At 40.0% G+C, this 15,833-nt stretch overlaps 1 protein-coding gene and 2 long non-coding RNA genes across 3 annotated transcripts; 1 reads left to right on the top strand and 2 right to left on the bottom strand.

Moving 5' to 3' along the window:
• Positions 1-3,205: 3,205 nt before the first annotated feature.
• On the bottom strand, positions 3,206-7,025 carry LOC136355322 (uncharacterized). The gene is made up of 3 exons (XR_010739490.1): positions 6,884-7,025; positions 5,817-5,949; positions 3,206-3,723 (listed from the first exon to the last, which is right to left on the bottom strand). It is a non-coding gene; the product is annotated as an uncharacterized lncRNA (long non-coding RNA).
• A 950-nt stretch (positions 7,026-7,975) lies between these two features.
• Positions 7,976-14,593, bottom strand: LOC112937960 (uncharacterized). Its single transcript, XR_003240924.2, has 4 exons — positions 14,330-14,593; positions 12,344-12,417; positions 8,605-10,056; positions 7,976-8,512 (listed from the first exon to the last, which is right to left on the bottom strand). It is a non-coding gene; the product is annotated as an uncharacterized lncRNA (long non-coding RNA).
• LOC4328864 (potassium channel KAT1-like) lies at positions 8,684-13,659 on the top strand. Its single transcript, NM_001409916.1, has 12 exons — positions 8,684-9,072; positions 9,150-9,408; positions 9,515-9,730; positions 9,847-10,002; positions 10,088-10,145; positions 10,287-10,604; positions 11,404-11,643; positions 11,735-11,833; positions 11,930-11,962; positions 12,049-12,234; positions 12,319-12,886; positions 13,038-13,659. The coding sequence occupies exons 2-12, from the start codon at positions 9,239-9,241 to the stop codon at positions 13,148-13,150; spliced, it is 2,157 nt and encodes a 718-aa protein (NP_001396845.1). The 5' UTR covers positions 8,684-9,072; positions 9,150-9,238; the 3' UTR covers positions 13,151-13,659.
• Positions 14,594-15,833: the final 1,240 nt, after the last annotated feature.

Genomic DNA, 15,833 nt, shown 5'->3' with positions numbered 1-15,833 from the left:
ACCTATCATTCTTCACACATTCAAAGCTCCAAGCTATACATTCTAGATTAAAAAGTAGGGTTAATTGGATCCATGCCATTGCAAATTTATCTATTCAGAAAAATATCACTACAATTTGTCTATACGTAGCTGTGCTACTGGAATTTTACAAAATTAGAACCATACCACTGCCGTCACGTTCTCCATCCATCTCTTTTTTTTTTGTCTTCTTCCTTCTTTCTCCCGTATCCTCTCACTCTGCTTTCTTTGCCCGGCACGGCGAAGGCCAAGGTGGTCGCCATGGCCACTAACCCTCCGACCACGGCCTAGCCACTAATGGAGCCGCTCCTCCAGCTCGGCCGCGCGGCAACGGGTGGCGTCGAGCTCAACCTCGTTCTCCCACAGCCGCCGCACCGCTGACGCCAATGCGTCTCGAAGCAGCAGCACTGGGCGTCATCAGCCACGCCAATGAGGGGTCAAAGTTGTTGACTTGGGCAGGGACGGCATGAAGGAGGAGGTCAAGACATGTGGCGGTGACCTCGTCAGTTAGAGAGCGAGGCGGAAGGAGCTTGGGTCGATCTGGTCGCTGTCGCTGGCATCCAGTGCAGCTCATTACCTGGTCGTTGTCGATCCCGTCGCTGGCCTTCCTAGATAGGAGGACGGCAAGGCGCGCGGCGCGGTCAGAGTCACCGACTTGGGCGGGGACGACGCGGAGGAGGTGGAGACAAGATGGCGGTGGCCTCATCGGCGAGAGAGTGTGGTGGAAGGAGCTCGGATCGATCTGGTCGCCGTCGAAGGCATCCAGCACGGCTCAGATCTGGTCACCGTTGATCCCGTTGCTGGCCCGCCTGGACAGGAGGAAGGCGAGGCACGCGGCGCAATCAAAGTCACCGACTTGGGCAGGGACAATGCGAAGGAGGTGGAGACAAGCGGCGGTGACCTCGTCGGTGAGAGAGCAAGGCGGAAGGAGCTCGGGTCGATCTGGTCGTCGTCATTGTCGTTCCCATCGCTGGTATCCGACGCAGCTTAGATCTGGTCGCTGTCGATCCCATCGTAGACCGGCCTAGACAGGAGGACGACACGCGCGTCGGCGAGGCGCACGGTGCCGAAGTGCCGAACATGAGCCCTCGCTGGCACCCAGCACCGCGGCACGTAGCTACTTGGTTTGCCTAGCGTCGCTGCCACGCCGTGAATGGCTTCCTCTTCCTCCTTGGCTCCACCATGGTCATCTTGGTCTCGCCGTACAGCCATGTTCGAGCTCAAGAGACGGGAGAAAGAAGGAAGAAGACAGGAAAAAAAAAAGATATGGATGGAAAACGTGACGGCAGTGACATGGTCCTAATTTTGTAAAATTCCAGTGACATGGCTACAAATAGATGAACTGTAACAACATTTTTCTTAAATGGCAAATTTGTAATGACATGGGTCCAATTAACCCTAAAAAATATCATAAACAATAGCATCTTCAGCTCCATGCATGGTTCACGAAATCGATCAGTTTTCGTGAAACCTCTAGGTCTCGGCTTATAAAAATCAGTCAGTATTTGGTGGTTTCTGTACAGCATTGACCGAAAGTCAATTGGTTTTACCAGTTTTTAGTAAATCAGTGAGGAGCGATTTTCACTTCGAAAACGAAAGGTGACCACTGACTTCAATACTTCATGCATTCAGCATTTTTCTTAAGAGTAAATTTCACAAAACTACATGTATTTTGCACAATTTATCACAAAACTACAGATTTAAGAGCTTGTTTCACAAAACTACAGATTTAGTATGCCCGTTTATCACAAAACTACAGGTACTTTGTACAATCTATCATAAAACTACAGATTTAAGAACTTGTTTCACAAAACTATAGAATTAGTGTATTCGTTTATCATAGAACTACACATTGAGTGTCTTCATTTATCACAAAACTACAAATTTAGTGTCTCCATTATCACAAAACTACAGGTTTTGACAATGCTAAAACCTGTAGTTTTGTGATAATGAAGACATTAAACCTATAGTTTTATGATAAATGAAGATATTAAATCTGTAGTTTTGTGAAACAAGTTCTTAAATCTGTAGTTTTGTGATATATTGTGTAAAATACCTGTAGTTTTGTGATAAACGAAGACATTAAATTTGTAGTTTTGTGAAATAAGTTCTTAAATCTGTAGTATTGTGATAGATCATGCAAAGTATATGTAGTTTTATGAAATTTACTCTTTTCTTAATGACCGGAGAGGGGATGGTGCTTAATTTTAGAATTTAATTTAAAGGGTTTTTTTTCATGCTTTCTGTTTTTTAAGTTGTGTTTCCATCAGAAAATAATTTTATTTTGCACTCATCTCACACAAACCAATACAAAGACAAAAAAAAGAGAGATCAAAATAACATCCAATTTAACAAACCCCAATGCAATTATCTCCCACTCTAACAAACTCCAATGCATTAATCCTCCACTTTATTCCCTCGCTTTTTATTACACTAGAAAAAATGCCCATCCGTTGCAACGGGTGAAAACTATTTAAATTTTGTTATTGTTATAGGTTTAGTTAAAGTGAAATTTACTATGGGATTCGCTTGAATATATATTTTCTTAGAAAATCATGAGTTGCAGCTAGGAGTCTAATCGTCTTAAGTTAGCATGCGAGTTTATTTTAAAGAGATTTCTATACAACTCCTTTTGTATTTTCAAAAGCGGACCAACTTAAAAACGGAGTCAAACATGGATATGTATTTTCAAATGCGAATGAAACTTAAAAACCGACTCAAACACGAATGACCTACCAAAGTACCGGCAAAAACATCTTTAATTTTTATAATTGTAGAGATACACTAAAGTACTTTTTATTTGCTTCTGGCTTGTATATCTCTTCTCTACTATTATAAAAATTGAAGATATTTTTGCCGGTATATTTATACATCATCATTGTTTGAGTCGGTTTTAAGTTCGTTCTCTTTTGGAAATACATATTTGTGTTTAAGTCAAATTTTAAGTTCGCTTGCTTTTAGAAATATAAAAGGAGTCGTATAAGAAATCTCTTTAAAAAAACTCGTATACTAATTTAAGATGCAAATCGGACTAATAATTGCAGCTCATGATTTTCTAAAAGAAAAATATGTCCAAGCAAATTCACACAGTTAAGTTCACCTTAGCTAAACCGTATAACAATAATAAGATTAAAATAATCTTCACCCGTTGCAATGCACGAGTATTTTTTCTAGTCCCATAAAAAAGTAAAAAAAAAATCTGGAAAACAGTGTTTTTTTTAATCACCGGTGCCAATCGTCTGTAGTACAAGAAAGAAAGACGCATGCATTGCCTTGGGCCCTAGGTGATAACTAAGTACAAATTCCACCTTTAAAAAGTTCTTTCGTGAGTATTTTAATTGGTCAATTATCTAGTGGCTCCAGGGGCTTGATCATCTGCCAAACTCTCTTGTGCTCCAGTAAGTCCCCCCCATGAAGAACAAGAACCGAATAGTACCCTTACACACCTCTAGAGAACTCAAAAGGCATCGATCCATCTTATCCTTGCACTGATCGATCTTCCAAAGTCCAAACTCAACTTAAACTACCACTATGGCGTAAAACAAACTACAGCTGCTCATCATCATCATTGGCTCATTGTCACACATTTGAGATCGACTGATCATGTAACGTGAAGATCGAGCTGGCGCCGCCCTGCAGTGCCGCTGCATGCTGCTGCTCCTGCTCCGTGCCGAACTCGATTCTTTCTCCTCGTGGCTTTCGTGACTAAAGAGGAGAAAAAAAAAATCTTTAGAGCAGCATATGCCATGGCTGAATAGCCAGATGATTTCCGATAATTATTTAAGTGTGCAAACAAATGAATTAACTATTTTAAAATTTGATTTAGAATATTTCTCTCAGAAAACATACATCGTTTTTTTTTTTTTGCAAAAATCACATCATTTAAAAATCACTTGGCTGGGAATTTGTCTTGGGTAACACACGACTAAAGCAACAGAAAATAACATTAAAACAGGTGAAAAGAAAACACCTAAACTAATTAAAATTAAATCTCGAAATTCAAACTATGGCTTATAATACATAGACTAATTTGAAATTAAATCTCAAAATTCAAATTATGGCTTTGTTTGATTTAGATTATTGACGCGAATTTATCTATTTGATTATTGATCACAAGAATAGTTAAAATATTTTAACAAAGAAAACTAACTAATAACTCAGAACGTATAAGCAATTCAGCGAAAGAAAGTTGTCTGAGAAAACATATTTCTCGAAACATGGAGCAAAATTATCCGTTTCAATAATCCGATAAACACACAGAAAAGGACATGCGCACAAATGTAATTAAGCGGGCAAGCTGCAGAGGTACTCCCTCCGTCCCGAAAAGTCACATCCAGTACTACGAATCTAGACATCTCTATCCAGATTCGTTGTATTAGAACGGAGGGAGTACACAACTACACAAACGCGCATGCAACACGAAGTTGATCTGTCGGTCGGCACAGCGGCCGTGGCAGCATCGACGGCCATTTGTCGAAGCTGCATGGACGCTGCCCTCTGGGCGAACCTACTACTAATCTCCCGAGAGGAACGGGGAGGAGGCCGACCACCACTGGGGTCGTTTTCTGGAGCCTCTGCCTATGCAATATTGCATGTAATTTGCATTTGCACACCCGGCCGGTGGCCACTGCCGGTGCAGGTGCAGCAGCGACGTACTACTAGTCTACTACTACTACTACTACTACTTCTACCTCATCCCCCTGGATGGATAGCTCATAGCTGGGTTCAGACTTGATCTAGCTACATCGTCATCATCAGTGATGTGAAACTAACATTGGCTTAGCTAGCTAGCTAGGTGCGCATCGCACCGCATGCAGCAGTGAGTGGCTCATATGTGCTGGGAGTTGGGACCAGACCGGTTTGGTCAGAATTATCGGCAACCGGTGGTAAACGGCCAATATCATTACAAATTTAAATTTGTTTTATTATTTTTTCATTCTCAAGTTTGTAACTGCACGGCCGGATGTGAGGACCTGCAAGTCACAGTGATGTGTGAGGTTTACATACAAGAATAGAGTTAAATACCCGTCCACGAATATAAGAACTTCTAGCATTTAAAATTTTATCCATAAATATAAGCATTTCCGAAGAACTACTTCCCCCTCCAACCACCCCTCAGTAACTGTTTGCGCAGTTTTATCCCAATTGTAGTATTATAAAGGGCCTTTCCCATCTCAAAAGCTAGCCGTTGAGGTGAGGAGCTCCCCTACTTATATATTAGGTCCATTGCCCTTTCACAACCAATATAAGACTATTCAACACCAATCACCCCTTATTTAACCATAGGCATCATAGTCTTTTCGCTTCATTTTTAATCTCTCTAGAAGCCCTTATATTTGTGGACGGAGAGACCGAGAGAGAATAGACAACGCTGTCAATGATTAATCAGGGTGTGGCATGAATTGTTCAATGGGGGTCTACCAGAGGTACTAACATGTAATGACCAAAGGATCAAGTGGCTGGATGATCAAGAATTCGTTGTTGGAACCTTATCATGATCATTGATTTAATTGACAGCTCACTTAGAGAGGAGAGGCTCCATTAATCTGCATGGCCAAATTATTTGGACTGTGATTATCTATAATTTGCAGAGGTTCAGGTATGCTCAATCTGGTAAATTCCTGGAATCATTTTCTCTTTCTGGTTCATATAAGAACACTAAATTATTTCCATATAATCCTCTAAGATAAGCAATCACAAGATATGAAGGAAATATTGACACGCAATTAAGGAATTTTTCACTTTAAAAACAAACAATTCCTCCTTTTTTTTTAAAAAAAAAAGAAACAATTCCTTACCTCTCATATCATATCCCAAATCTTCATTCATAAGGTCTGGCAAAGATTCTAAATCACCCCTGGAATCATTTCGTTGTCGACAGCACTATCACCTTTCACAAATTCTGCTTCATCTGTTTGTGGAAATTGTACTCTGAAAGGGACCAATACAAATAGAAGGCAGTAAGTTAGTAATCAACCATGGCGTGCACATTCAACATGTTATTTTCGTGAATCCAAGTAAAAATCAATAAATTCGACAAAGACTAAAGATATATCGATCACACCCATAATCATGTGCACGGTAATATCCTTGTTGCAAATATCTGTGTCCAAATTTTGACACACCTTGTCAGCCATGAAAAACAAGCAACTTATTGACCAATTTTATTATCAGATAAAATAGTATAAGCTAAAATTATAACAAATTATCATTGTAACTGTGAAAGGCAAAAGCGTATCAACCACGCTGTCATCAAGTTCACAAACAGAACCATGATACCAAAAAGGGCATGCAAAAGGTATGGCCGTGTACGCAAACAAATGATTCCAAAATGCTGATATGGGAACAGGAGTGCTCAAAGAGCAGATCATATAAGCCAGATAACAACAAGGAATAGAATTAGATAAGACCAATCAAAAGTACAGAATATAAAGAGAAAAGAAGATGTTACTGAAAATGACTAATCAGGATGGAACCATATCACTGACGATTTAAAGATCTGAACTGACCATGGTCTATAGAATAGGAAGTTAACCCTCAACATAAAAAATTTCACAAGTGGCTGTAACATTATTAGCCTTCAGCAACAGCTAAATATGGCATTCAATTGATAAGCAGATTAAATTAGATTTGAACTTCACACATAATTTTTGAGACGTTGCAATCAGCATGGTCTATGTATTAATGGTACTACCCATGTGAGACCTTCCCCTGTGTTGTTTGAACATAATTGCAACAACGTTTCAACCAGCTCATCATTATAAAGACGAACACCATCGCCACATCTCCTAATAAGTAAGAACACCATCATCCACAGTTGAAAGATGCAACAAGAAAATGGGAATGGACACATGCATGCACATGCCTGCAAGGACCGCCACTTCATCGTTCACCACTCTCACATGATCACCTGTGATAATGCAGACGACATCCCAACAGAAGCAAGATATCAGGAACACAAGAAACACAAGGAAGTGGCTGAAAATTCTGGTTGTCAGATTGTTTTAATGGTCCTGTAAAGCACCAGCTTTTCATAGAACAATCTATTAAAAGTACTGTATAAAAGATATTAGCACAAAAGTGTGTTTGTAATACATCCCCTCCAAGCTAGTTGATATTGTAAAACCATCAAACCGTTAGTCTGCTTCACCTGGACTATATTTTTAGTATTATATTCTTTTTTCAAAAATTAGAATAAAAAATCTAGGAGCAGTGCTGAACAAGGCCCTTCAAAAAGCAGTAGAAATTCGTTGATATCAAAAGATAATTATTCCATCTTAATGGGATAAACTCAATGTAGTTGATAAGAATCGAAATTACAGAAGATGCAAACGAATCAACAAAAAAAATGCATATTTAATAGAAAAAAGGTTGACATCCCAGGTAGAGGATGGACCAGTAGTCACCTGTATGGAATTCTGCCTCTGAAAGTATATTGAAGAGCATACCAGATAGGGACTCGTATGGTTTAGCTTTTGGCCAGGCCCACAAAGATAGTACTAATACACAAATAGCCCTGAAATTTCTATTTCCTCGTGTCCTTCAAACACGTGCAATGGCATAATGATGGCTAGGCAACAATGGATAACTAATGCATTTATCATTGCTAAATTATAGACAAGTTCAACATAGTTCCTTTTTTCTGGAAAGGTTTTTAAAATAGAAAATGAGTAACATTGGACGTTATTTTACAATTTAAAAAAATGTATAGTTTACCTTCAAGGAAAAGATTTAACCAGTATATGATTGTCAATGACTTTGACATCAATACCAGAAAATTACAGAAGATGTACGAAAAAAGTATCCCCAGCAGCACATCCTAACATCAAAGTAGGCACCACTTATTGTTGTCAGCCAGTATGCCATAGTACCCTGCATGACATGTGAGCATCTGTCAGGATAGCAATTAGCAAGTGCTATATCCAGCCAGCAAAATCATTACAAAAGTAAATCATACGCTTATTATTCAGTTATAACATCGACAAGCCCAACAATTAGTGTACCAAGAAGAAGGTTTTTTCCTTTGTCTAGAATATAACTTCGGGGTCCATTGCAAAGCACAAGATATGAAGTGGGTACCATCTGACCAAGTACTGGCTGATTCACCAAGAACGCGATACAAGACAGAACTTCAAATAAGATTGTAAACAAGTGAAACTTTTGCCAGAGATCACAATAATGGAGATACAGTCTGTTCATTCCTCACTGGTCCCATGAAAACAGGCAGCCCAATCAGTGCACCGGATAAACACTAATTGCAGCAACTGGTAGGCATCAGAACACGGAGGCTACTTAGACTGAGTGACTGACAAGAGATTGTGGATGATCTTATTAGCCATTCATCTGCTTTAATTAGTTGAGATGAACGTAGAGAATGGATCCTTCACCCCCACTAAAACAAATCTTAGTTGAACACAACTACCAAAAGAATATACCCAACGATTAAGTCCATTGCAGATTACTGGCAGAAATGACATCCATGATTCCGGCCGTCCTGTTCACATTTGCACAAACATGTGGATGGCAGTGCTAAGAAAAACATATGTCAGAAGTAAATTTGACTGAGATTAACAGAATGCCACTTACTGATGCACGAGTTCTTTTTTTAACCTTTGACTTGGGAACCAATGGCTACTACAAAAGTAACAATTATGAAGAAGCATAGCTATCCAGAAATTAATTACTAGTCACAATTGCCACTTCAGCACAAGGACTGGATGCACAACACACCAGCAAAACAATACACACCACAGACTGTTCTTGGTTGAATCGAGGAGAGCACCAGTCCACAGAAGGAGCCTGCACATTCACCAGAGCAAATGGTTGGAGAGGAGCCTGTTGGTTCTTGCTCAACAGAAGGCATTCGCAAGAGAATCTATCCTTGCAGATCAGCTGGAAATAAATTGCTTCAGGAGTTAATTTGACTGCAGCTGATCATCTACCAAAAGAAGTCAACTCTGTCTCGTGATAGAATCTGCCGACTTGTCTTAGCTAACAGCTTCCCACATCTCCCATCTAAAACACGCATGCCCTGTCCGTTGTTTTCCTCGTAAGGTACAGGACACGAGCAGTTTCCGGTTCCCTTCTTTTTAAAATTCCTCACCTTGACCCTGCATGTTCATCATGTGCAGCATACATATATATATATATATAAAGACCCAGCCTCCACACCCTCTGCAAACAGAGTTGGGTGGCCAAGAACAAGAACAGCAAAGCAACCATGACCCAAGCTCACTCAAAATCTTGCTTCCACCAGTTCTGGGATGGACTCCAGATCAAGAGGAGCAGCGATAGCTTCACTGTAGAGCTACTGCCATCCCTTGGTGCAACTATAAACCACTCCAACAAGTTGCAGAAGTTCATCATATCGCCTTATGATCCCCGGTACAGGTGAGGTTCACACTGCACTTTCTGTACCTATCACATGCTGCAAGGCATATAAGTAAACAGCAGTTGCTGACATGATCTTTGTTTGCTTTGTCTGTGTGTCTCTCAGATCCTGGGAGCTGTTCCTTATAGTCCTAGTTGTTTACTCTGCCTGGATTTGTCCGTTTGAACTAGCATTCCTGAGGGACTTACCATCTAAGCTTTTGCTAGTTGAGAACATTGTGGATATATTCTTTGCCATTGATATTGTTTTGACGTTCTTCGTTGCTTATGTCGATAGCAAAACACATCTTCTTGTGGATGACCGAAAGAGAATTGCAATGAGGTGTGTTCCTGCGTTACTCATTCCTATGATACTTTCATGTTAGAAACCCCACATTTGGAATTGAAAAAGGCCCAAACGATTCTGCCCTGACATTAGCAAACTACGATCATCTGCAGGTACCTATCCACTTGGTTTATCTTTGATGTATGTTCAACAGCACCATTTCAACCAATCATCCTTCTATTTACACACAAGGGGAATGACATTGCTTTCAAGGTACTCAATTTGCTCAGGCTGTGGCGTCTTCACCGAGTCAGTTCACTATTTGCCAGGTTCAAAATCTTGTCCAGGTTCTCCATAATTTGATGGCGAATCACAAGTGACAACTGCAACAATTTAATCATTCTATTTTATCAGGCTGGAGAAAGACATCCGATTCAACTATTTCTGGACTAGGTGCTCAAAACTTATTTCTGTAAGTCCTTCTGAACAAAAGAAACTTACCTTCTGTGTTCTGTGCAAAAATTTTTCTATCTTGCAAAGTACTAGTTATGTGCCTATAGGAAGAAATAAGCTGGTTCTTATGTGTATAAAATATGTATTGACCAAAATGCAGGTGACCCTCTTCGCAGTACATTGTGCAGGATGCTTCAATTATATGATTGCTGACAGATATCCCAACCCAGAGAAAACATGGATAGGAGCTGTGATGTCAACTTTCAGATCAGAGAGCTTATGGACTAGATATATTACTGCTCTTTACTGGTCCATTACAACACTGACAACAACAGGATATGGGGACCTACATGCTGAAAATCCAACAGAGATGCTATTTGATATTGTCTATATGATGTTTAATCTGGGCTTGACAGCTTATCTCATTGGCAACATGACCAACCTAGTTGTCCATGGGACCAGCCGCACCAGGAAATTTGTAAGTTTCTCTACTTACCAGCAAAAATGTCAATGGCAAATCTTCTGTCTACAGAAAGATCATTCAGAAATGTAGTTTTTAGTGAGATTTATATAGTGCTGAATGCAGCAGATTATGGCAGACAAGTGAAAATTTTAGCATTTGGAATGCCATTACAGATGTGATACACTACCCTTTGATCATAAAAATACAAATAAGCTGCATATGGATGCCATACAAATAAATGATGTCAAAGATCTGAGAACAAACTAGCATTTTGGTTTTATGCGTGGTGGGATGTATGGTTACATATAAAATCATGCTTATTCAAGAGCATCTACACAGTTATACAATTTATATGAATTGTGTCATAGGAATTAGTTATATCTAAGACATCCAGGGGATCAACACCCTAAGAACTAAGCACCATACATTCATAATATCCAATGGGTATAAGAACTATTATAGTTTCATTTACAAAAAAAAATGGTCATGCTGGACCATTCTTTTAAGTTCTTGTGCAAATGGCAGAGGCGGGTTTTCAACCATAGAGCAAAGCAAGGGAATAAATGAATAGAATCCTGTTCTTGTAGTATTCCACAAGGTACAAGTTCTTGTATCCCTACGTCATTTGACCATTCTAAGGGACAACAACATCAACAAAATATCATTCAACTCAAGGGCAAGAATACTAAAAGAGGTCTGAAGTGAATGCAAATAGCATAGTCATCATTTTAACTAAAACGGTTACTACTACCAGCATTGTTGTTCCAATATATGTACTGCTATATTGATGATCCTTTAAAAAATATATGTGCAGAGGGACTCAATCCAAGCAGCATCAGAGTTTGCAGCACGCAATCAGCTACCTGAGAACATAAAGCAGCAAGTGCTATCTCACTTCTGCCTACAATTCAAGACAGAGGGACTCAACCAGCAGGTCATGTTAGACTGTCTACCAAAAGGAATCCGCTCAAGCATAGCATACAGCTTATTCTTTCCGATCATCCGGCAAGCCTATCTCTTCAATGGAGTATCTGGCAATTTCATTGCAGAACTGGTAAAATCATGAAATAATTCAATATTTTCGTAGTACCATACAAAAGCAATACTTTCCAGTCTTTACTAATTGAATATGTTGAACAAAACAGGTCATGGAAGTGCAGGCTGAGTACTTCCCACCAAAGGAAGATATAATATTGCAGAATGAAGGAGAAGCAGATGTTTACATAGTAGTTTCAGGAGCAGTGGTTAGTATTCTATCTCCAATTTAGTTCAGACATGAAATTTCACTAAGGCTTTATCTGTACGCTAATTGCGCTTTTCTTAATGCTTTTTCTATGTAGAATATAATAACAACAATACATGGGAATGAGCAGGTACAGGTTTTCTCTGTATATATCTATTCCAGATATCAGTAAGATTTATTCAGATTTACCAAAAATTATGAATTGTTTGAAAACAGGTATATGAGAAAATTGCAGAGGGAGAAATGTTTGGAGAGGTTGGTTCTTTATGTAACATACCCCAGCCATTTACTTGCCGCACAGCGGAGCTATCACAGCTTTTAAGAATAAGCAAAACAAGGCTTAGAGAGATCATTGAAGAAAACAGGGAAGACAGTAACATTCTAATGAACAACCTAGTTCAGGTATAACTTCAATTTTATTTTCAAACAATTATACTGCATTTTTTACAGCTAATCAGAAGTTAACAACTCTATTCCAATGTACAGAAGCTGAAGCTACGAGAAAGTTTACCTGACATGAATCAACCAGACCGAAGATTCTTGAGCAAGTATGAGCTATTCCACGTTCCTCGAGAAGCATGGCTGCTGAAAAAGTCACAACTACATTACACAGAGCACACAAGTAGGGATTCTAGTAACAACACTCCAGTATTTGGAGGTGACAGATATTCCAGACAGTTACTTGGAGAAGCAACCCGATCTTCGGCATCAGAAAACGAAAATAGCAGTATGACAGATAAAGAAGAGAACCATGATGAAGTTCACACAAACTGTGAGATCAAAAAAAGAACGGAAGAGCACTGTATCCAGATAAACTCTGAAGATAGCAGCTCCACATACAGTCAGCGAACAATGAATGCAACAGTGCAGACAGGGTCTCCACATAAAACAGAAGAAAACATAACAAGAAGAATTCCAGATGAGTACTACATAAAAGAAGCAAACAAAAGAGTTACAATTCACAAATATCGTCATAACTCAACAGTCTCTGCTGCGCAAAATGGAAAGCTTATCAAGCTGCCTACATCATTGGAGGAACTGTTCAAAATTGGCAGTAAGTAAAATTAAGTTTTAAACTACCTATTTTAACTGTGTTTCGCCTATGCAATTTACTGAGTGGATAGCAGATGTAAATCTGCAATTTACTGTATATCAGCTACGGTAGTATGTATTTACTCTCATCATATATATTCTTCGCATGGCAGGTCAGAAGTTTCAAGGTTTTCATCCTAGAAAGGTGGTCAGTAGAGATTATGCTGAAATAGATGATGTCAGTGTTATCCGCGATGGCGACCATCTATTCCTTCTTGAGATGTAGAGAAGAAAACGCCATAACAACCTAACTGGACAAGTTAGAACTCTGGCATAAGTAATGGATGCACATCAAGATTCAGAACTGAAGATATGAAGAGGAATGACATTTTGACACTTCAATTTGTTTAATAGTTACTGACATGATGTAAATGCCTGATATTGTATGACAAATAAGCAAGGCAGCCTTAATGCATGCAGTCATGCAAAAAATCATGAAAGCATGTGGCCGAAAGCAGTTGTGTAGGTTTCTACTGCAAGGATTTTTAACCTGAAATTGTACATCCATTCATCTCTTTTAATAGGAAGAAAATGAGCATGTTAATAACAGCCCTGATTCATTACTTCCCTAGACTTGACGACTTGTGCTACACAATAATAGGAGTATATTGTTCCTCTTGGTGTTTGTGCTCTATTGTATCGTAATTGGTGTAGTCCGATGCAACTACTTCATATTTCAAGGACTATCAAGGTGTATCTTGTACTCTCTTTATCCCAATTTGATCATCACTTGTTTATTTGTGTCAAGACTAAATGAGCATCACTTAATGCACTACGTGCAACCCACCAAGATTAATTTCTGTTGGTCCAACTACATGCAATATTTAAAACTTGATGTAATCCATGGAACACAAAAAAACGTAGCACCTTAACCGATGAGAATCAATTACAGAATGATGAATGTTTTATTGTCCTTGATCTATGCTCCCTTTGCTTAGGTGATGATCAAAATGGGATGGAGGGAGTAATGCCTAACTAGTAATCAGTAAAACTTTTTCAACTTAAGTTCTGAAATACCATGAGTCAATAAATGAACAGCAGCAAGACTATTGGATTTTACTGTTGACTTCTTGAGACGTGTACTAAAGCAATAGTAGATACTGCGATTCTCGTCATCCAAAACATATCCAGCGGTGATCTAGCCAGCCTAACTAAAAATGTGTCCATAATCCCCAGAACTCTAATACATCTAATTCTGCATCAGTCACTTTGAAGAAAAAAAATAACTCCAAAATCTCAAAATTAGACGAGAGCACTTCACTCACAAACAAACAAACAAACAAACAAGAAAGGCGTAGGGTGCGGGGTGCCCCGCCAGAATACCTGCAATTTTGCGAGGGCCCAAGTGCAAAACTCGCCCCTACAGTGCGTGCGAGAAAGAGACGAGGAGATGGTGGTAGGTCACCTGGCGACGGCGCCGGTCGGAGAGCAGAGCGGCCCCGCCCGTGGTGGCGGGCTCCACGCGGAGCCACCGGTGGAAGCCGGCGGCGAGGAGGCAGAGGATCGTTGGCACGCGCGTGGGTTGGGGTGGGGGGGGGGGGTTGGAGGCGCGAATGCAGGCGCCATTGACGGCCCGTCCCCACGAGCCGCGGCGAGCGATCGCGCCGGCCGTGTGGGACCCGACGGCCGCCGTGGTGTGGCCGCGCCGCGTGGGACCCTATCCGGGGATGGAAACAGTGAACTGGACCGTCGACCATTTTTCTCACACGGATCCACCAAATCTGTGTAGGTCCATTTTGCCTCCCTCGGCTATAGCCTCACCCTGATATTTCAATTTTGATATACATCTGTTGATAAATTTTCTCCTAAAATTTAGCAAATATAATTACATACATTGTAACTTGCATATACTTCCGAGCGTCCAAAAAAACCAACCTAGAGGAACCAGATTCGTTATACTAGGAGGGGAAGGTTGGCTCTTTTTGGAACGGAGGGAGTACAGTGTAATTTGCATGTAACTTTCAAAATTCTCTTCATAACATGATATTTCGTTGAAACGGAGGTCATGGGAACGAATCCTCTTACATGTGTGCGCGTGCTGCGACTTTTTTCCTTTCTCACTTGCACAAATCTTGAAGCAAATCTAACGGTTTAAAATTATATAAAAGTTACATACAATGTACAATTATATTGTAGTTAAATGCAAATTACAGTGTAATTATACTACGGTTGTACTGGGATTACATCTATCAAAATTTTAAAATAAAAATTTATCGACAAATGTATAGGTGATCCCGATAATGAATTTGGACACCTCTCCTCCTAGGTTGAGTTTTTTTTTCTGTTGGACGGTGGGAGTATAGGTGCCATTACATTCAACAAAAGAAAATTTAAGAAAAAATAAAAATAAGGTGATGTGTAGCAATTCCCAAAAATATGGCGCAGCAGATACGATCCGTGTAAGGAAGATGGAGGCCTTGTTACCAAACTAGCCATGCTCCAACGATCTGAGATGCATTACTCCGAGAATAAGTTCATCTAAGGTCCTTTAATTTTACACCTAATCAGATTTTCGCGTCCTTGAACAATCTCAAAACCAGATACAACCGGTCCCTAAAATGTCAAATCGGGGGCAAATAAGGTCCCTCGGCGGTTTAAAAGGTGGTTTTGGCTGACGTGACGTCTATGTGGCTAGTTTGACTGGTTTTTTTTTCCCACGTAGCATTGACGTGGCGGTTACGTGGCAATTATATCTTGGAAAAATAATAAAAATCATGGACCCACATGCCAGCTTAAAAAATGGTGGGACCCATGTGTTAGCGACAAAAAAAAATAAATATGGTGGGGACAACGTGGGCCCCACGAGTCATTTCCTCTCCTCTCGGCTCTTCCTCTCCTTCCCGGATTGGGATTCGATGACATTCCCCCGCCGACCCCGACCTCTTCTTCGTCATCCTCAGCCAGTTCGG

Source organism: Oryza sativa, chromosome 2, assembly GCF_034140825.1.
Source record: "Oryza sativa Japonica Group chromosome 2, ASM3414082v1".
Lineage (NCBI taxonomy): Eukaryota > Viridiplantae > Streptophyta > Magnoliopsida > Poales > Poaceae > Oryza > Oryza sativa.
The sequence above is the reverse complement of the archived record's forward strand: the minus strand, read 5'-3'. Positions and strand labels throughout refer to the sequence as shown.